General features: G+C 47.2%; 1 protein-coding gene across 1 annotated transcript in view; it reads right to left on the bottom strand.

The window, feature by feature from the left end:
* LOC311235686 (solute carrier family 12 member 2) overlaps positions 1 to 23,034 on the bottom strand; it is a gene marked incomplete at its 3' end in the record, with an annotated part of 117,418 nt that overhangs the window by 58,725 nt on the left and 35,659 nt on the right. Inside the window, 4 exon segments of the mRNA XM_084323154.1 lie at positions 16,359 to 16,486; positions 18,468 to 18,576; positions 19,487 to 19,597; positions 20,086 to 20,225. Coding sequence (XP_084179280.1) covers positions 16,359 to 16,486; positions 18,468 to 18,576; positions 19,487 to 19,597; positions 20,086 to 20,225 — 488 coding nt within the window.

Here is a 23,034-nt window from a genome sequence, read left to right as displayed (position 1 = left end):
CCTCCCGTAGTGACTGGGGTAATATCCCAACCTCAGAGGAATGATTAAGCATTGCCAGCAGGGGATCCAAGAGAATATGACCGAATTCCTTATAGAATTTGCATCCGAAACCGCCCGGGCCCGGAGCCTTACCAGATGGCATACCCTTAGGGGCGCACAGAGCTTCTTCCTTCGTAATTGGGGCGTTAAGGAGCAAGTTCTGAGCTTTCGATACCTTAGGGAGGTGCAAGTCTGCGAAAAAAGCTTGCATGTCAGAGAGAGCACCATCGGGTCGTTCAGTCCTATAGAGTTGGGCATAGAAAGAGGCAAACTCTTTATTAATAGTTTTGGTGTCAAAGGACCTGACCCCGTTTGAGTCCGAGATTGAGGCTATTACTTGGGTGTCAGCCCTCTTTTTTGCCAAGTTAGCTAGGCACCTGCCAGGCTTGTCACCGTGTTCGTACATTCTCTGTCTGGCAAATTTAAGAGAGTATTCGGCGTCCTGGATCAGAAGAGTGTTTAACGCAGTTCTGGTGGCCGTAAGCTCTATAAGCACAACCGGGGCTGGGTTTGAAACATGTTGATTCTCAAGGTCGGCTAGTTTGGATTCAAGAAGTTTGCATTGTTAATTTTTCTTGCGTTTCTTGGATGATACGTAAGACATAATCAGTCCGCGAGAAAAGACCTTGGATGTTTCCCAGAGCAGAGATGGGTAAAAAAATGTATTCCGATTCGAAATAGGAGACAAACCTATCATCCTTGAGGAGGTATGGGTTAAGACGCCAACGTCTAGATAGTGCCCTCTTTTCTGACAAGGAGTAGACCAGATATATAGGGGCGTGATCCGATAAAACAATACTTCCGATTATGCAGGACGATACCAGAAAGAGCTTAGAGGAAGGGATGAAGAAATAGTCTATTCTACTGTTGCTCTTATGTGGGCCGCTAAAAAAGGTGAACTTCAGTTCGGATGGGCAAAGGGTTCTCCAGACATCTGAGAATCCAATGTCTGTACATAGGGAGGAGAGCATTTTTGCTTGCCTAGAGGGGGGAGCCGAACTGGGTGGGAGTTTGTCAAGAGACGGTATAAGGTGACAGTTAAAGTCTCCGCCCACAAAGGCATTCTCAGAGGCCAGGCCATTAAATTCAGTAAATACTTTGGATAGAAAGTCAGGGGAGTAGCCTGGGGGACAGTATACATTCATAAATGTAATTTCTTTACCCTTAACACTTTGAGCGCCACGCCCGAGATTTCTCGGGTTTACCCCCCCGCTGGTTGAATGCCCACTCACGAGAATTCTCGTATTTTTTTATCTGAAATCATATTGCATCAAGCGAGCCTACCGTTGGATATTCCAGTCACCCCAGGCTCTCAGATGTGAAAAAAGCGCCCCCTATCGTCTCCCAGATGGTAAATCACCCTTTTGGATTGGACTCAATGAAAGTGAATGGGATAAAGGATTTCTGACTCCACATTTTACGTCTCACTGATGCAGCCGGGGTTACCAGAGTTCATTCTGGAGCCGCTGAGCCGCGGGGAATCATGTGTTCTACTGTATACACCGTTGATCAATACAATTATCGATTTTTTCGAATGGTGATCAGGAATTGGAATATACCATTTGGATACCATCTGATGTCAGGTAAGGAATCTATGTTATCAGTCTTAGGATAATCAGACTCGTTTTCACGGATATATAAGCGTTTCCACTATATGTGATATTGCTGTTTCACTGTAAAAGCCATCAGGAAATAAGAGCAGCGATTATCAGCGCGTGGCACGAGTGTGCGTGCGCACACATATACTATCGATCATCTAGCATTTATTTGAAAACGATTCATAAATAGGCAGACAAATGACAACGTTCTGGAATATTCCAGTAAAAGGCGATCATCATAGAATGGGTCGTTTTTTCCACGAAAACGAGTGATTTTCAAAATGCTATCAAACGGAAATGAAGCGATAAAAAAACAATCTGCCTTGACAATGTTGACTGGAAAATGAGTCTTTGATAAGCGACGGGCAGATTAGACACATAGCCATAATTTAAAACATAGATTAGGCGATATTAAGTTAACATTGGAGTGGGTTTGGGCATCAAGGGGGTAAAAAGGAAAACACGGCGTGGCATCCAAAGTGTTAAGAACCCCTTTGATAATCACATAGCGACCTTGGCTATCTAAAGAGGAAGTTATGAGTCTAAAGGGGAGATTTTTATAATCAGTATGGCCACTCCCCTACTAAATGTAGAATAGTTTGTGGCGAAGACCTGTCCCACCCAACTCTTTTGGAGTTTAGCGGCGTCGTTGGGTCCCATATGGGTTTCCTGTAATAAAGCAATAGAGACATTCTCCTTCTTTAAAAAAGTCAGAATCGCCATCTTTTTCGCTAGTTTCTGAAGACCTCGAACATTCCAGGAGCAGAGCTTAAAGCTCTCAGAGTTAGCCATAGCCATAGAATATTAGGGGGTGTAGACAGGGCAGACCTAAAAAGGCCTGTGGGCACACCAAATTCACCTATTTTAACCACTAAGTATATGTACCTAGAGCCATACATAAAACAAATATTTTCAGTAGTAGACATGTGTCCTGAGCCATACATAAAACATACATAAAAAACATATAAAGGTGCGGGACCGGTGGGCCTTTCCCCAATAACACAGGGACTCACCATAGGGCCTAAAACCCTCAAACCTACCATAAGTAGATTACTCTCTCAGTGGCTGCTTGCCACACTCCCAAACATAAACAAAAAAAAGAAAAGCCTCAAAACGTAGAGTAAATGGAAAAGTTCACATTAAACCATATAAGAACATGGTTAGGTTTAAACAAGAAGAAGAAACCTAGAACAGGAACCATAGCAAGAGAAAAAGGGGGGGGGTATATAACCTGTGTACTGCATGATAAACGTGCGCAGTACGTCCACCAGGCCGGAAGAGGGCGATACTCTGCTGACAGGTCCGTTGTTTCCTATGGTTAACACAGAGTAGATAGTAGCTTGCTGCCTTGTCATAGCGCAATTAGACCGCCGTGTCAGGAGAGGGCGCTGTGCAAAAGTTCGTCTGACATTTTTGCGGCCTAGCAGGTCAACAGCAGCTGATGACGCCTCTGGCCACAAACACGACCATTTGCCATGTGTGTGGCTAGCAGAGCTAGTTGGACGGCTGATGGATCCATGAGACCCCAGTCCGAAAAAATATGTACAAACACATTAAAAAAAAAGAAAAAAAATGCATCACGGAGGCATTAAGCCAAGTCGTGACGAGGCGTAAGTGACACGCATAGAAGTCCTAGGTCATTTAAACAAAGCTAGCGCTTAGCTCCCCGGCATATAGTGGATGTAAAAAAACAAAAACAAAAATAAAGTGGCATTATGTAATAGTTATACAAAACAGACCAGGCCAACCCCCCCATAAGTCAGACGCAGAGAACATTTTTAATAAAGCATCCAGGCGACACTTAACGTCACACAGTCAACCATATTTATAAGAACGAAGAAATATAGAGTGATATGACGCTCGGCGCGTTAGCCATAGCGAAGTGCTAACGGCCCAAAATCAGGCTACTACCCCGTTTGGTACTGGTGAGGCCGGTGTTGAGGCCCCTTTATGCCGGCTCCTCAAGAAGTCCACGGCGTCCCCAGGCGATGAAAGATGTTTTCTCGCGCCGTCCTCGGTCGTGATGATAAGTCTCGCAGGGAACTGAAGAGACGGCTTGAGTCCTTGCTTATAGAGGGGGCCCATGACGTCTTTGTAGCGGGAACGCTGCTCCACGATTTCTGGACAGTAGTCTTCAAAGATTAGGACTGGTTTCCCTCTGTATTCCAGCGTTTCCCTCCCCTTCCGTGCCTCCCGGATAATCTTCTCTTTTATTCGATAATGATGTAGGCGAGCAATAACCGCTCTAGGCCTGGAGCCGGGTGCTGGCTTGGCAGTAAGGGCCCTGTGACACCGGTCCAGTTCGGGTGGCGTAGAGAGGACCTCCTTCCCCAGAATTTCAACCAGTACCTCCGCAAAAAAGTCGCTGGGCCGGTCGCTATGAACAGACTCATCCAGTCCTAATATGCAAATGTTAGACCGGCGGCTGCGGGACTCGACGTTGGTTAGCTTAGACTTTAGCTTATCATTGTTCTCTTCTAGCGCCGTACACCTAGCCTCTAGCTCGTCCACCCTGCCGGTCCAAGTATTCAAGCCGTCTTCCACGGAGGTCAGACGCTCGGCATGGTCATTAACCGACGTCCAGAGGCTGTCGAGTTTGGTTTCGAGCGAGGCAGCGGACGCTCTGATTTCGTTGGTTGAGGACTGCCCGAGCCCTTCAATTAGCCCAGCAATGGCGGTTATATCAGCGGGAGCGTCGTCCTTCTTGGATTCATTTCTCAGTTGTCTCATCGCCATTATGGTTCTTGCCATAATAAATAGGTAGAAACTAGGGATGTCCCGATCCGATCACGTGATCGGAATCGGCGTCGATCACGTGCTTTTCAGAGTATCTGGGATCGGGAAAAAATAATAATAAAAATCGGCAGTCAAAAAAAGAATTTTTATTCAACAAACATGACCATGTCCACGTCTTAAACTCATACAGAGGCCTTAGTTTTGGTTTTAAATTACATATAATATATCATCATTAATGTATTTATTGTCACACAGAGCAGAATAATTTTCCACAACAAACACATTCCCCTTTAATTTTCACCGTTGCAACAAACACCCCTTTAATTTAGACGCTACACGCTACACGCGGCTCGACCACAACAACACGTCGCTCCCGAAACACGGTTAATATCCACTGACTTGAGCAGCTAGACTTAATGTCAGAGGTTTGGAACTAAGCATTTAAAAATAGAAAGTCAAGCCAGTTGCAATGTTTGCAAGGAGGACAGCCGGCTGGAGGCGAAGTTTTCAGACTAACTTTTGGAGGATAACGTTACGTGACTGAGGATGATCGTCGGATTCGTCGGCGTTTCAGACCAGAATGGACCATTACGTAAGTCGAACACTGAATGTATACTAATGTGCAAACATATATTGAAACTTTTAATATTTCTCATATGAAGCAGAAGCACATTTCTCAGGGTGAATGTAATAACAAACGCCTCCGCGCTCGCGCCCCGGATATAGGCAACAGATGGGCTTGTCTCGCTCCACCAGTTTCTGACAAATGCGTCAAAATTGATTACTAATGTGAAAGATCGGATCGGAAACGATCGGATCGATAGATATTTAAAATCACATGCTCGGGATCGGATCGGAAGCAAAAAAAGGCGATCGGGACATCCCTAGTAGAAACATATAGGGGGTATATACAAAAAGGTTTAACCGAGTTGAAAATATAAAAAGAGGCTTTTAGGACTAAATGTAAAAATATGGGAGTCACATCGTGTGTGACTACTCCATCCTCGACCCGGAACCGGAAACCAGTAGTGTAATTATAACGGGCTCACGCGCGAACAAGAGGTTGGCCTGCTTGTTTGGCACGGGGGGGGGGGGGGGGGGGGGGGGGGGGGGGCAGACGCAGAACACCCACCTCCAAACGCGATTAAATATTGTTTAAAATAAAAAGCTAAATACTATTATTTTGTGTGTCATGTTTCCAAATAAGATTGGTCACAACGAAATGCTTTCTACTTCAATTTGTTGGTTAGAATAGATGACCTCTGTTGAAACTTCACTGAGACTAAGAGTTCAAGTTCTCAAGTTCAAGTTCTTTAATAGTTGTCATACAGAAGTACAGAATACTTTCATACAAAATGCTTCTTACTGTTACGCTCCAGAGACTGTGCTAGACAAGATAGTATCAAATAACATAATAACATAATATAGCATGAATTTAGAAGAAGAAAATGAGGTCACAGTTGTTCGGTATAGACATATGTACAATGTTCTGAGTTACCATATAATATACAATACACAATACTATGCAGTGTACTAATGTACAGTACTATCTAGTGCAAAGCAGAAATGGGATGAGGTACAATTTTAGGTACAATTTACAGTAAGGTGTACGAGTTGTAGTGCAATCCTTCATCCATAAATATAAAGTGTGGGGAGTGGGTGCTACAGTGTGTTTGTTTAAAGTGGGTGTGTGCTATAAAGTGTGTGTAGTGGGTGCTACAGTGTGTTTGTTTAAAGTGAGTGTGTTCGTGTGGATGTGTGTGCTATGTGTGTTTGGTGGTTGTTGTTGTGTAGTGTTCATTCATTGTTCGTTTAGCAGCCTGATGGCCTGGGGATAGAAGCTACTTCTGAGTCTTTCTGTGCTCGCCTTGAGACTCCTGTATCGCTTGCCTGACGGCAGCAGTTCAAAGAGGCAGTTGTTCGGGTGGCTCGAGTCCTTAATAATTCTCTTAGCCTTCCCCTTGCAACGCTTGTAGTAAATGTTCTGGAGGGTGGGGAGCCCCCCTCCAATTGTGCGTTCGGCTGAACGTGTCACTCTTTGTAGTCTGCTTTGGTCTTTTGCAGTGCTATTCCCAAACCAGGAGGTGATGTTGCCGGTCAAGATGCTCTCTATCGTACATGAGTAGAAGTTCTTAATGATCTTCTGGCTGACTTGGAACTTCCTTAGGCGCCTGAGGAAGTAGAGGCGTTGTCGTGCCTTCTTCACCACACTGTTAATGTGTATGGTCCAGACAGTCTATTTGTGAGCTCCCGCACAGACGTGATAATAATAATAATGATAATAATAATAATAATAATAATAATAATAATAATAATAATAATAATAATAATAATAATAATAGCTTCATTTTATATAGCGCCTTTCAAGAGACCCATGGTCGCTTTACATAGGGGGAAAAAATAACAAAGTAACGAACATAGTGGACAGACACAACATATAAATATGATGATGGAATTCAAGTTCGCGTTTTTATTGATCACATAGGCAGGCTATAGGCTACATGGCAGTGAGATTCATTGTTCTACTCTCGTATTATTGTTATAGTATGCTATTGTCAAGAAGGAAGTACATTATTTTCAATCGTGGCTTTAATTCGTATAGCTGAGAAGCAGTCTCCTATCAGCTTCATTAATCCCGACCCATCTCAGCCACAGCACAACTGAGACCGGCTATGGAAACAAATCATAAATAGACTACTGTAAATAAAATAGCCTAGGATAGGCTATGCAGGGGTTCCCAACCTTTATTCCCCAGAGCCCCACGATTCCTTGGAGACATAGGAATATGATATGATATAAAGGTATACTGGTCCATCAGCGAGGAGATAGCCCACAGCGGATAGCCATTGAATGCCATTTGAGAATATAGGCTATTAAGGCAAAACGACGGGCTATAGCCTATACATATTATTTAATGTTTTCATAAGCGTAAAGATACAAGGACAACAGTTATATTAACGATCAAGTTAGTTTACTGTATGCAGGCGCGGGGCTCCGTGTGACATGTCTGTGCCATGCTGATGCTGCGTTATGCGCAAATTACTGTTGCATAATGTAGGCTATGCATATATAATTTATATAGACTATACCTAATACCGACATCAAAATAGATTGTATGCCTCTACAAATCATATTAAACCATGCAGGTAGAAAATTGACAGAGAACTTTAATCCCTGGGTAATCGAACTTTAAAAGAACGAAGCGAAAAAGGGCATTCATATTCCAGCACGGTTATTATTAATGACACCAATGCCAAACAGTGGTTAACGGTCTTTATTAGTGTTTGCGCTGCCCAGGCAGCAATGGTCTTTAGGAAGTTAATAGATATCATATCAGACTGTTATATTTCGTATTTGCATCGCGTCCCGCTCTGAGCCTTACGAGATACTCTGTGATACATATTGTATCTCCCACGAATAAAAAACACATGCACCCCACCTGTATGGGGCCCCGCCCCTAATGGTGGCCACCACCCATATAACCATGACTCTGGTCATGAAACACCCTTCCTCTGTTTTCGTCCCAGCGTATAGGATGCGTGCACCATACGAGTCTAGCGGAATGAAAAGATTAAGGAAGATTAATAATGTTGGAAGCTTACCGGAGGTTGCTGGCCCCTGGCATCTTCTACGCATGTTTTCGGCGACACGACGGGCCTGTGTTGATGTTCCTCGTTTGATGACTGCACATCGAGGTTCAGCTGTACAAGGCTGGCTGTCGGGCCAGCTTGTACTCAGGTAGGCCCTGTGTCTTCAGGCATGGGTATTAGTGTTAGTAATGCTGGTTTGTTTTGTTAACACAACCATGTTGTGTGTTGGCGCCGGGGGCAGGATGGTTTGGTGAACGTTCTCTGCAGGGAACGGTTTCCAAGCTGTCTTGGGCGTGCTGCTAAAACATCTGAAGCTATGCTACATGCTATCGCTACTGCCGCATGCTATTACTACTGCTAATTGCTATGCTGTTTTAATGTCTCCGCCGTGAGATGTTGTCACTCTCCCGCCTCTTGCCCGGTTCATCAATGAAGGTCAGTCGGTAGCTGTTGTGGGGTTTTTGAGTTCTATTTACCTTTTTCGGGTAAATGGGTTGACAACGGGGTAGGTCGTGGCTAGGTTCCTAGCCAGGTATTTTACCTTGTGTTCCGGCGGGGTTTGTTGAACGGTGTTCCCATCTGGGTTGGCGTCGGGTAGTGGGGCTATGGGTCCAGCCGACATGATAAACATGTTGCGTGTCTGTGCACAGGCAATTGTTGTCTTGGGTCCCACATTGCCTGGCGTTAGGCTGCAGTAGTATAAGGGCAGGGCCGCCTGGGAGAAATGTGAGGCCCTGTGCGTTTTTAGACGCGAGGCCCCCCATCTCCTGGGGCGGCCCTGTGTAGGGGGCTATTGTTTCGTTTTGTCACTCTGCTATGAGAAGGTCTGTCTTGCTACAGCTTTCTCTCCTCTCAAACCATTCATACTGACGGTCAATCGGTATACTGGGGGAGTAGTGCGGGGGGGGGGGGCTTTGTTTACCTTTTTTGGTAAATGGGCTAAACTAGGGCTGGTGTTCTGTTGTGAATATTTTGAATGAAGACGGGTCTGGTCCGTCTCCCCTTAAACTTTGTGTGTATGGGTTTGCTCATCTACAGTTTTTTGTGGTTTAGCTCTTTTATTCATTTAACCCTTTCATGGTGCACACCACAGTGGAGGGTGCTGTTTGCAATCACCACTGGTGCTCCATGTTAATGTCAGTCCTTTGTTTTTGATATATTGAAACAAATGCCCCGCCCGGCCGACACCATGGGTGGGTCGGCCTGGCGAGTGGCTGGTGGGCTGTTAAGGCTTGTACCGCCACGGTATGGAATTGGCAACGATTAGAACTGTGTTCGAATTGGTGTTTTTTCTATTAAAGAAATGGTGTCTGGTGGAGGGGCCTTGAGGGCCAGCCGACGTCGACACATCGCGCGAGGTTGTTGACGTTATTAGCTTTGACCCAGCCGCAAGCTATAACCGCTCAGGGTTCCCCTCTCCGCAGGGGATTTGGTCTTCTGCTGGAGCGCGGGCGGTATTGTCCTAGGCCCTACACCGCCTCACACCGCGCAGCCAGAAGAAGAGAGAGCACGGCCTCGTCAGCGGCGATGACGGGGCCCTCGACAGGCGGCCATGTTTTCCCCCCGCCAGAGGTATCCTGGGCGTTGATTCGACAGGTGTCCACAAGGGCCGACAGCCTTGGCGGCCGAGGGATCGGCCATGTAGGATGGGTTCGGCTTGAACAAACAAGCCGTCACCGTCCTGCCGCGAGCAGGCCGCTCTCCGATCACTCCCTTCCCCAACACCAGCGGGAGAAGTGGGCTCTGATTGTTTCCTTTGGCTGCGGGCCGCGTGCCTTCGTTGATGCGCGGGCGGCCCCACTTTTCGCTTCTCATGGGGACAGGGGCTGACACCCAGTTGATGGCTGAGCCTGGGTCTGTCCGTGAGAATGTTGTGCTGTCAAGCGGCTCCCACACCTTGAACTGTGTTGGTTGAGCCTGGTGTTACGTCTGTCAACTTAAGTGTTGTCAGCAGGGGGGCTCGAAACCTTTTGAGGCACACAGTGCGGGCTTCCCCGGCCTCGCCTTCGCCAGGCCAGGTATCATGTTGGTGCCTCCCACTCCTGAAATATTGGCAAGTGGTCGCAGCTCACATGGTTTGGGGTGGTAGTAATATCACTGCAGGGCTACGGTGTGTAGGAACCCATGGGGGCCTTACACCTTGCATGTCCGGCTGCAGAACAACTCCTTCAGCATGTTCTGGAGGGGTGTTCAGTGGGGGGGCTTTTTTCATCGGAAGCCCCCCGTATCAGATCGGCCCTTTCTGTCGGGGTTCCCCCTTGGGTGCGATTGCCTCGTGGGTGTGTCAGGGTCAGGTGTTCCGACACGGAACGCGCTCCTCGCACGGTTCCGGGGTTGTCTACGCACAGCGGGGGGACCGGGCCAACTATCTACAGTTCCTGGCGGACCTGCGCCACGTGACGGCGGGTGCGTTGGGAGTGTCGTCACATATGACTACGGCAGTACCATATGTCGAGGTAGATGGAGAGAACGGTGAGGCGGGGACTTGTGTTTACACAACCCCACCCGTTTTCAGGTTTGGTACAGACCCTGTTGTCGGGGTCTCCAGCAGGGACAGCTCTGGTCGACGAGATCCAATCTCTGTGGACGAAGCAAGCCATCGTCGTGGCGTTCTCCTCCCGGTGTTCTCAGCCCGAGAAGTCGGGAGGGAGGGGTGTAAGACCCAGGCTGGACCTGTCCCATGGGAAGGTTCAGCATTTTTTGGATCGTCTCCTACCTGTTGAACGCTGTCAGGTGGGGGTCTGGTTCTCCTCCATAGACCTGTAGGATGCGTATGCGCATCCCCGATCTTCCATCCTAGGGCTTACCTACGCTTCCTTTGCAGGGTTAGCGTATGAGTACCAGAGGCTGCCGTTCGGTTTTCTCTGGCTCCCCGCATCTTCACCAAGTGCGTGGAGGCCGCACTGGGGCCTTTGCGTCGTCCGGGGTCCGGGGTTACGGTCTCATACTAGGCAGGTCTCTACCAGCCTGGGGTTGCTGTAGACTGGATGTAGAGTATTCCTCTTCCCAGTCAACGGTTGGAGGGCTACGGGCATCCATTTCAGAGCGTGTTGTCAACACGCTCGGGCGGTTCCGTCCTAGGACGGTTACGGCGCTGTCTCACGTTGCGTTTTCACCGACGCCTCCCTCGCTGGTGATGCGTCGGGCCAACGCAGTAGGGGGCAGCTGGCAAACCATGCTGCCCGGTCTGCGCTACGTTCAATGTGTTGGTGTTGAAAGCGGTCCTTCTGGTCCACAAATGGTGTTGATCAGGACGGACGTTACGACGTCAGTGTCGTGTATCGACAGACAGGGAGGAGTACGCTCCCCCTGTCTGCACCAGGCGGCGGGCGGCTGGCTATGGGCGTCCTCCATCTGCGCGGCCTGAGGGCTCCCCACATCCCCGGCAGGGAGAATGTGGGTGCAGGTGTACTGTCGCGGGGCGGCCCTCATCCTGACGGGTGAGGATTGCGTCTGGACATGGCCAGGCGGGTCTGGGACCGATGCCGTGCCGCCAGGGATTCTTCCCCATACATCTGTTAGGTCAGTTGTTGGGACGGGTACGTTGAGGGGCGCAGGTTCTTGATCCTGATGGTGTTACCATCTGGAATGCGCATGCTCCCTCCACTGTCGCGCTTACGCGGGCAGATGACGTATGTTCCAAGTGTGGTGTAAGGTGGGGGGCCGGGACTCAGTCTCCTGCCCCCTGGATGCTGTCCTTAGTTACCTCCAGTCTCTCCTTGATAGACTGTCGGCTTCGACGGTGAGGGTATATGCAGCAGCTATATCCTCCTATCATGAGGGGTTTGAGGGGATGTCTTGTTCAGCCACCCTCTTGTGAAGTGTTTCCTGCTTGGCGCTCGACGCGTTAAGCCGGTGCAACGCTCCTTGGCTCCGACTTGGGATCTTCAATTGGTCCTCGGTCGGTTGTCCTTGGCCCCGTTTGAGCCGCGCGAGCGGGCGCCGTTGGGACAGCTGTCCTTCGGGACCGCGTTCCTTCTGGCTGTCACTTCCGCTAAACGCGTAGGTGAGCTCTGTGCTCTCTCGGTACGTCCAGAGTGCCTGTCTTTTCGGACCGATTGCGGTGTCACTCTGCGACCTGATCCTGCTTTCGTGCCTAAGAATATCCGGAGTTCCTTCCGCTCCCGGGATATTGTGGTTCAGGTGTTTCGTCCTCCTCCTCACACTAGTGAGTTAGATGCGGGCCTTCACCTGTCATGTCCAGTCCGTGCTTGGGGATTTACCTCAGCCGTACTCAGGATTTCAGGGTTACCGACCAGCTTTTTGTCTGTTACGGTGGGGCTCGTGCTGGTAAGGCACTGTCGGAGCAGCGCCTGTCCCATTGGTTGTGCGAGGGTGTTGCCCTCTGCTACACGCTGGCTGGGCAGGATCCCCCTGGGGGCGTCAGGGCGCACTCCACTCGTGGGGTGGCTGCCTCTGCCGCTCTCCTGGGTGGGGCCTCGGTGGAGGCCATCTGTGCTGCAGCTTCATGGTCCTCCCCGGGCTCCTTTGTAAGGTTTTACCTCATGGACATGACCGGGGGTTCTGTCTCCCAGGCGGTTCTGGGGTCTGTGGCCTTTCCTGCTTCCCGTCCTTTGGTCGGGTAGCAGGAGTGTGTGGGTATGGGCCACAGTGTGTTGGGTCACACGTGGTTCCGCCTGTACGGTGTGTTCAAGGGGTTCTAGCTCTCTCTTGTTCGCATTCAGGTGGAGTTGACTGCGCCCCCCCTTCATTAGGAAGGATGGGGTGACAGGGCTCCCCGCACCCCTTGATGTGGGCTTACGGGTCCTCAGGGGGTACATCTGTCGGGTCTCGCGCCCGCTCTTCCCCATTATCTCGTAAGGCTCAGAGCGGGACGCGATGCAAATACGAAATATAACGAAAGGTTATGTAGATAACCTAGTTATATTAGTATTGGCTGAGCGTCCCGCTCTGCGCGCCCTGAGTTCCCTCTTGAGGGATCTTTTCCTGGGACGGGTTTTTGGCGAGGAAGGGTGTTTCATGACCAGAGTCATGGTTATATGGGTGGTGGCCACCATTAGGGGCGGGGCCCCATACAGGTGGGGTGCATGTGTTTTTTATTCGTGGGAGATACAATATGTATCACAGAGTATCTCGTAAGGCTCAGAGCGGGACGCTCAGCCAATACTAATATAACTAGGTTATCTACATAACCTTTCGTTTCCGACATCACCGTGTACATGTCTGTCAGCCTGTCGCGTATTTCTCCCAGGCGTTCGCTCGGTTTAGTCCACTTTTCCACATTTCATGGGGGTGTTTCATTACCGTATATGGTTAATTACGGGCGGTTCTATATGCAAATACGTAAAACCGTGCACGAGCGTGGAGCGTAGATCAAGTGATATTTATCAACACAGAGTACTTGCAGGTGTGCGTGGGACACGTCTACGCATGTGTGATAAATCCTGATTTTTCTGTACGTACACACATTCTAAATTGAAAATAGAACACTTTCTAAGAATTGTTGATAAATGAGGGCCCTAGACTCTTTTAAAGTAGGCCTGAAAACCTATCTGTTCAAAAAGGCCTTTGACTGTTAGCTTTTATTTTATTTTAATTTTCTTGTGCTGTTGTTTTAAGATTTTCTGTTTATACTATGTTTTTAATTAACTATGTTCTATTTTTATCTTATTTTTATCCTGTATTTTATTTGTTTTACTAATAACTATTTTTTTTAACTATGTTTTAACCCTGTAGTGTAGCACTTTGGGATCCCAGCGAACAAAAAGTGCATTACAAATTCAATCTATTATTATATTATTATTACAGGTGGTTCCACAGATGGTTCCACAGGCCAGCTGGAGTCTACAGGTGGTTCCACAGGCCAGCTGGGTCTACAGGTGGTTCCACAGGCCAGCTGGGTGTACAGGTGGTTCCACAGGCCAGCTGGGTCTACAGGTGGTTCCACAGGCCAGCTGGGTCTACAGGTGGTTCCACAGGCCAGCTGGGTCTACAGGTGGTTCCACAGGCCAGCTGGGTCTACAGGTGGTTCCACAGGCCAGCTGGGTCTACAGGTGGTTCCACAGGCCAGCTGGGTCTACAGGTGGTTCCACAGGCCAGCTGGGTCTACAGGTGGTTCCAGTCGCAGACTGGGACCATAATTCCTACCGGGAATTTGACTCAGGCAGGCCCATACACATACCCCCCCCCCCCCCCCCGGGATAAAAACAGCGTTTTGTATCTTGCTGCGTTGTATCACGTGGTGGCACTGTAGAGGCTGTATACACTAGTATAAATGCGACCTTCAACACCATGGACAGCGACGCTGTCACAAAACGGACCATACAAGTTGTATACACTACACAAAAGTGTAGAATAACTACTTTCCAAATAATGGATTGTCCAAATGTCGGGTTATAATACGAAAGTGTCCTTTATAGAAGTTTCTCTACTTCACTGGCGCTCTCTGTGATCTAGTCGATTCATTATAGTATCACTCACCCCGGCGCTGCTGCCGTCAGTTCAACATAATGACGCGTTCCTTGTATCTCCGCGGCTTCAATATCAGCATCCAAATCATCCATCAGACTTATAGCTGGTTCTCCAACATACAGGCACACCACTGCCTGTATGTTGGAGAACCAGCGGTCTTCCTCACTCGAGTGAGACTAAAGCCGTGCACTGCACAGTCTCTAACAGTGTAACAGTAAGAAGCATTTTGGATAAAAGTATTCTGTACTTCTGTATGACAACAATGTATGCCTTTCAAATGTTAAATGATTAAATGATACACAGCGAAATCTACGCTCTCGCCTCTCATCCTGCTTGCGAAGCGAACTCCAGCAGTAGCGCGCTTGCTCCTGGGGCTGCCGCGGGGCGTGGCCGCGGCGGGTCACGTGCCTGTCGGGGCCAATCAGGCCTACCCCGGAAGTAGGAACGGTTGCGGAACAGCTACAGGCGAACCGGTCACAGCTGATGTCGAAATGATTGACAACCATTGTAGGTGTAGCCAAGGACCGCATTTTGACTGCTTCAAGAAGCAACCCTTGACAACTCCAGCGCTGATTGCAATTTGGAAGTGCAACGACGACAGACTGAGAAGCCGGGTGCACTGCAGATTCAGTCAGAACAACTTCAAGAAGACAAACTTACCTCACTGCTTTCATGTTCAACCCAGATTCGGCTCAAACAAGGGACTAAACACGTTTCGCAATTATGCCACATCAATGTGGAACGCCCTACCCACAGCCGTAAAAAAAGATTTAATCCCACCTGCACAGGTGCACAGGTGGTCCCACAGGCCAGCTGGGTCTACAGGTGGTTCCACAGGTGGTCCCACAGGCCAGCTGGGTCTACAGGTGGTTCCACAGGTGGTTCCACAGGCCAGCTGGGTCTACAGATGGTTCTACAGATGGTTCCACAGGCCAGCTGGGTCTACAGGTAGTTCCACAGGCCAGCTGGGTCTACAGGTGGTTCCACAGGCCAGCTGGGTCTACAGGTGGTTCCACAGGCCAGCTGGGTCTACAGGTGGTTCCACAGGCCAGCTGGGTCTACAGGTGGTTCCACAGGCCAGCTGGGTCTACAGGTGGTTCCACAGGCCAGCTGGGTCTACAGGTGGTTCCACAGGTGGTTCCACAGGCCAGCTGGGTCTGCAGATGGTTCCACAGGCCAGCTGGGTCTACAGGTGGTTCCACAGGCCAGCTGGGTCTGCAGATGGTTCCACAGGCCAGCTGGGTCTGCAGATGGTTCCACAGGCCAGCTGGGTCTACAGATGGTTCCACAGGCCAGCTGGGTCTACAGATGGTTCCACAGGCCAGCTGGGTCTACAGGTGGTTCCACAGGCCAGCTGGGTCTACAGGTGGTTCCACAGGCCAGCTGGGTCTACAGGTGGTTCCACAGGCCAGCTGGGCTCTTAACCGCTACACTACTTGGGACTAGGGATGTCCGATATTATCGGCCTACCGATATTGGCATTCAAATGTAATATCGGAAATGATCGGTATCGGTTTTCCAAAAGATAAAAAAAATTAAATTAAAAAATTAAAATTAAATTAAAAATACATTTATTTAACCTTTATTTAACCAGGCAAGCAAGTAAGAACAAATTCTTATTTTATTTATTGTCAAAAGTATGCATAATGTTGTGTTAATTCCACGACAAGAGATATGTAATGTTAATTACCTGAAGTTATTCGTTTTTTGGGGGGGGGGGGGGGGGGGAAACCCCACATATATCGGTATCGGTTGATATCGGTATCGGAAATTAAGAGTTGGACAATATCGGTATATCGGATATCGGTAAAAAAGCCAATATCGAGCATCCCTACTTGGGAGGGACACAGTGGATGTTGTGTGTTTGCCGCTTTGCACCGTGGGGTCGATCAGGTGGACAGAATGCACCTATATAGTGCTTTATTAAATACATCACTCAAACACACATTGCTCCAAAACGTACACTGAGGTCTCCGGAGATGTTGGCTCCAGCCAGGATGCCGGTGGCTGCCGGGAAGAAGATGGCGAACATGGAGAAAAACGACTCCGTGTCCCTGAAGTCTGGACCCAGGTTCTCTAGAAAGATGGCCGCTAGAGGGAGGGAGGGAGGGAGGGAGGGAGGGGAGAGACACGGGAGAAGGGATGATCCTTTTTTTTTTTTTTTTTTTACTTTTCAAAATAGTTTCTTAATTTCAGACAGTAGTAGAGAGGAACACTGTTAGGGTAGAGCATGACACTAACACTAGCTGGGTTATTGGTTCAGTGGGTAGAGCATGTACCCCCCCCCCTCCACCCACCCCCTCCCAATGTACAGTTTCCTCCCCCTCGTATGTATATATTTTCTGTTAGGATCTCTGTTTAACAGTACTGTATATTTGCATATCTTGTATGTCACAAAATGTAACAGTACTGTATACCTGTATGTCATGTATGTCATAAATGTCATGATATATATCTGTATGTTGTGTATGTCATAAATGTCATTATGAATTGAAATGGGGTACCCTGATGTAAACAAGACGAAAGTCTTTCTCTGGTCTGCATCCCCTTAACAATTGTGTCTATTGAGCCATATTGTATTGTACCCATTCTGCAATCAATCAATCAATCAATCAATCAATCAATCAATCAATCAATCAAACAAACACCAACACTAGCTGGGTTATTGGTTCAGTGGGTAGAGCATGACACTAACACTAGCTGGGTTATTGGTTCAGTGGGTAGAGCATGACACTAACACTAGCTGGGTTATTGGTTCAGTGGGTAGAGCATGACACTAACACTAGCTGGGTTATTGGTTCAGTGGGTAGAGCATGACACTAACACTAGCTGGGTTATTGGTTCAGTGGGTAGAGCATGACACTAACACTAGCTGGGTTATTGGTTCAGTGGGTAGAGCATGACACTAACACTAGCTGGGTTATTGGTTCAGTGGGTAGAGCATGACACTAACACTAGCTGGGTTATTGGTTCAGTGGGTAAAGCATGACACCAACACTAGTTGGGTTATTGGTTCAGTGGGTAAAGCATGACACCAACACTAGTTGGGTTATTGATTCAGTGGGTAGAGCATTGCAATAACACTACCATGGTTCCATTCCCATTGGTGGGTTAATGTTACCCATACTAACAAACACCAAACTGTCCAGTCCCATGCTGCAAAGGTGAGGGACATTTCAACCGGAATGTTTCAACAGAAAATGTCAACCGATATTACTGTATTGTGTTGTCTCTTGTTATATGTGGAAATGAAAAAATTTAAATAAAAAAAATTATTTGATCACAAAAAAAAAAAAAAATCAACCGGATTCTTTCAACAGAAAACGTCAACCGGAATGTTTCAACAGAAAACATCAACCGGAATGTTTCAACAGAAAACATCAACCGGAATTTCTCAACCTCCTTCTGACGGAAAATAGCCATTTTAAGCAGGGTACACTATTTCCTCTCGGGGGAAGGGTGCCTCAGGTGCAGTTGCCCCCCTTCCCACCGGCAGGTGCTCATCACGTGGAGGCACCACGCGCAACAGGAAGTGAACAGCAAACAAGCAAACGTCAAAAAAACCCAGAAGAGGCCTTCTGCTCACTTTTGGCCAGGAGACTGATATTGTTTAAATGGAAGGACCCAAATCCGCCTACATGTCATGTATCATATTAAACTGGAAAAAAATCAGATATACTGTCAGAGGATGTACGGAAAAAATTCCATACTATTTGGCAACCTTTCTTAACCTTTTTTGAAGACATGGACGCTGACAGCATGACTATGTAACCAGCCTTTTTACCACTTTTATTTTATTTGCAAAATGCTAAATGTATCTATCTATCTATCTATCTATCTATCTATCTATCTATCTATCTATCTATATCCTAATGTTTGGCGATTTAAAATATTTAAAATGTTTATATGTCTGGTATTGGGGTGGGGGGAGGGCGAGGAGGGAGGGCTGTGACTCAATTTATTTCCTTTCCTTTCCTTTCTGTTGGTCTTTTTTTGGACCTATGGCTGTAAAATGAAAACTTGAAAAACCTTGATAAATTTTTATTTAAACAAACAGAAGAAGCGGACTGACTGTTGTAGCCGAAGAAGCCCTTGGGCTCTTTGGACTCCATGGGGATGAAGGTCCCTATGAAGTAGTTGGCGATGGCTCCCAGCAGAATCACCAGGAGGACTATCTGGGCCTGGGACGACACAAGAGACGCTCGGTCAAACCAACAGACGAAGACATTGGCTGCGTTCACACTGCAAGAAATGGACAGTTAAGAAGGCCTCTCAACACACACACCCTTCACACCCATTACGAATGAATGTCCTCAGGCCGTCGATACAGAGCTTCAACACTGAATAGAAGGGGCTTATGTAGCTTCGTGCCAACCTCCATCAGACTGCTGAACACCTAGGTCTGGTGGAGGCCTCCAAGGACTTTGGACTACTTAAAAAATAGACTCCCCCTTCCACCTGATGGATAATCTTTTATTAAGCCCGCCCATACCCATGCTGATTGGTCCTTGTGCAAAGACTAGAAAGCGGGGATCTTTGATTAAACACCTGCTATCAGAATAATAGACAGTCAGAAAAAAAGTTTTTACTTTTACTTTTTACATTTAAAAGTTGAAACTCATTTACTTTTACTCAAGTGTGTTTTTAGCCAGATACTCTGACTTTTACTTGAGTAAGATTTTGATACGGTACCCATACTTTCACTTAAGTATAATTTCTGGGTACTTTTTACACCCCTGGTCATACCTTGGCCTCCCACTCCCTCCCTCCCTCCCTCCCTCCCTCCCTCCCTCCCTCCCTCCCTCCCTCCCTCCCTCCCTCCCTCCCTCCTCCCTCCCTCCCTCCCTCCCTCCCTCCCTCCCTCCCTCCCTCCTACCTTGGCCTCCCACTCCATGCCTCCCTCCCTCCCTCCCTCCTACCTTGGCCTCCCCCTCCCTCCCTCCCTCCCTCCTACCTTGGATGCCTCCCTCCCTCCCTCCCTCCTACCTTGGCCTCCCACTCCATGCCTCCCTCCCTCCTACCTTGGCCTCCCACTCCATGCCTCCCTCCCTCCTACCTTGGCCTCCCACTCCATGCCTCCCTCCCTCCTACCTTGGCCTCCCACTCCATGCCGGCCACAGAGATCCCCAGCAGCAGAATAACCGTCAGGGTGCCGACGATACGAATGTCGTTCACCTCGTCGGTCATCAGGGCGTCGACGTCCTATTGAGAAACAAGAAAACCAGATCAATACGTGGATCAATAACCCCTTCAATGCACCGATCAGACAACTGTCCATGTGCAAGATAGATGGATGGATGGATGGATGGATGGATGGATGGATGGATGGATGGATGGATGGATGGATGGATGGATGGATGGATAGATGGATGGATGGATGGATGGATAGATGGATGGATGGATGGATGGATATAGATAGATAGATAGATAGATAGATAGATAGATAGATAGATAGATAGATAGATAGATAGATAGATAGATAGATAGATAGATAGATAGATAGATAGATAGATAGATAGATAGATAGATAGATAGATGGATAGACGGATGGATGGATGGATGGATATACATTAATTAAATAATGCAGTAAGTGATGAATGATTGACTGAACGAACAAATGAGAAGATTGATTGATGAATGAATGAATCTGATCCAAACTATATTGAAGATAATAAAATGATCAGTCTTACACTGAGCATCTCCACCACAGTCTCTGCAAACCCCACCACATACATGGCCACGGCCACAGCATTAGCGAAGGCAAAGATGAGACCAATGGAGCCTCCGAACTCTGGCCCCAAACTCCTAGAGATCAGGTAATATGCTCCACCTACAGTTAATACACAGGAAGAGACAAGGTAGTAAACACAGGAAGAGACATGGTAGTAAACACAGGAAGAGACAGGGTAGTAAACACAGGAAGAGACAGGGTAGTAAACACAGGAAGAGACACGGTAGTAAACACAGGAAGAGACAGGGTAGTAAACACAGGAAGATACATGGTAATAAACACAGGAAGAGACAGGGTAGTAAACACAGGAAGATACATGGTAATAAACACAGGAAGAGACAGGGTAGTAAACACAGGAAGAGACAGGGTAGTAAACACAGGAAGAGACATGGTAGTAAACACAGGAAGAGACAAGGTAGTAAACACAGGAAGAGACAGGGTAGTAAACACAGGAAGATACATGGTAATAAACACAGGAAGAGACAGGGTAGTAAACACAGGAAGAGACATGGTAGTAAACACAGGAAGAGACAAGGTAGTAAACACAGGAAGAGACATGGTAGTAAACACAGGAAGATACAGGGTAGTAAACACAGGAAGAGACAGGGTAGTAAACACAGGAAGAGACAAGGTAGTAAACACAGGAAGAGACAAGGTAGTAAACACAAGAAGAGACATGGTAGTAAACACAGGAAGAGCCAGGGTAGTAAACACAGGAAGATACATGGTAGTAAACACAGGAAGAGACATGGTAGTAAACACAGGAAGAGACAGGGTAGTAAACACAGGAAGAGACAGGGTAGTAAACACAGGAAGAGCCAGGGTAGTAAACACAGGAAGATACATGGTAGTAAACACAGGAAGAGACATGGTAGTAAACACAGGAAGAGACACGGTAGTAAACACAGGGAGAGACATGGTAGTAAACACAGGAAGAGACAGGGTAGTAAACACAGGAAGAGACAGGGTAGTAAACACAGGAAGAGACAGGGTAGTAAATACAGGAAGAGACAGGGTAGTAAACACAGGAAGAGACATGGTAGTAAACACAGGAAGAGACATGGTAGTAAACACAGGAAGATACATGGTAGTAAACACAGGAAGAGACATGGTAGTAAACACAGGAAGAGACAGGGTAGTAAACACAGAAAGAGACAGGGTAGTAAACACAGGAAGAGACATGGTAGTAAACACAGGAAGAGACATGGTAGTAAACACAGAAAGATACAGGGTAGTAAACACAGAGAGATACAGGGTAGTAAACACAGGAAGAGACATGGTAGTAAACACAGGAAGAGACAAGGTAGTAAACAAAGGAAGAGACAAGGTAGTAAACACAGGAAGAGACATGGTAGTAAACACAGGAAAAGACATGGTAGTAAACACAGGAAGAGACATGGTAGTAAACACAGAAAGAGACATGGTAGTAAACACAGGAAGAGACATGGTAGTAAACACAGGAAGAGACAGGGTAGTAAACACAGGAAGAGACATGGTAGTAAACACAGGAAGAGACATGGTAGTAAACACAGGAAGAGACATGGTAGTAAACACAGGAAGAGACATGGTAGTAAATACAGGAAGATACATTGTAGTAAACACAGGAAGATACATGGTAGTAAACACAGGAAGATACATGGTAGTAAACACAGGAAGATACAGGGTAGTAAACACAGGAAGAGACAGGGTAGTAAACACAGGAAGAGACATGGTAGTAAACACAGGAAGAGACAGGGTAGTAAACACAGGGAGAGACATGGTAGTAAACACAGGAAGAGACAGGGTAGTAAACACAGGAAGAGACAGGGTAGTAAACACAGGAAGAGACAGGGTAGTAAATACAGGAAGAGACAGGGTAGTAAACACAGGAAGAGACATGGTAGTAAACACAGGAAGAGACAGGGTAGTAAACACAGGAAGAGACATGGTAGTAAACACAGGAAGAGACATGGTAGTAAACACAGGAAGAGACAGGGTAGTAAACACAGGAAGAGACATGGTAGTAAACACAGGAAGATACATGGTAGTAAACACAGGAAGATACATGGTAGTAAACACAGGAAGAGACAGGGTAGTAAACACAGGAAGATACAGGGTAGTAAACACAGGAAGAGACATGGTAGTAAACACAGGAAGAGACAGGGTAGTAAACACAGGAAGAGACAGGGTAGTAAACACAGGAAGAGACAGGGTAGTAAATACAGGAAGAGACATGGTAGTAAACACAGGAAGAGACAAGGTAGTAAACACAGGAAGAGACAGGGTAGTAAACACAGGAAGAGACAGGGTAGTAAACACAGGAAGAGACATGGTAGTAAACACAGGAAGAGACATGGTAGTAAACACAGGAAGAGACATGGTAGTAAACACAGGAAGAGACATGGTAGTAAATACAGGAAGATACATGGTAGTAAACACAGGAAGATACATGGTAGTAAACACAGGAAGATACATGGTAGTAAACACAGGAAGATACAGGGTAGTAAACACAGGAAGAGACATGGTAGTAAACACAGGAAGATACATGGTAGTAAACACAGGAAGAGACATGGTAGTAAACACAGGAAGAGACAGGGTAGTAAACACAGAGGAAGAGACAGGGTAGTAAACACAGGAAGATACATGGTAGTAAACACAGGAAGAGACATGGTAGTAAACACAGGAAGAGACATGGTAGTAAACACAGAGGAAGAGACAGGGTAGTAAACACAGGAAGAGACAGGGTAGTAAACACAGGAAGAGACAGGGTAGTAAACTGAGACGTGCCACAGAACAAGTGACACTTTTGACAATGACATCCTGGGTCATTCCTATATGACCGTATATACCTTTTTTCACATGTAATTATATGCTTCATTATTCAGTTGATGATGGACAATGACCGCCCAGAATGACAGAGTGGGTGAGA

Source organism: Notolepis coatsorum (genome assembly GCF_963971535.1).
Source record: "Notolepis coatsorum genome assembly, chromosome: 10".
Taxonomy (NCBI): domain Eukaryota; kingdom Metazoa; phylum Chordata; class Actinopteri; order Aulopiformes; family Paralepididae; genus Notolepis; species Notolepis coatsorum.
Note: the sequence above shows the minus strand (reverse complement) of the source record. Positions and strands in the feature narration are given on the sequence as shown.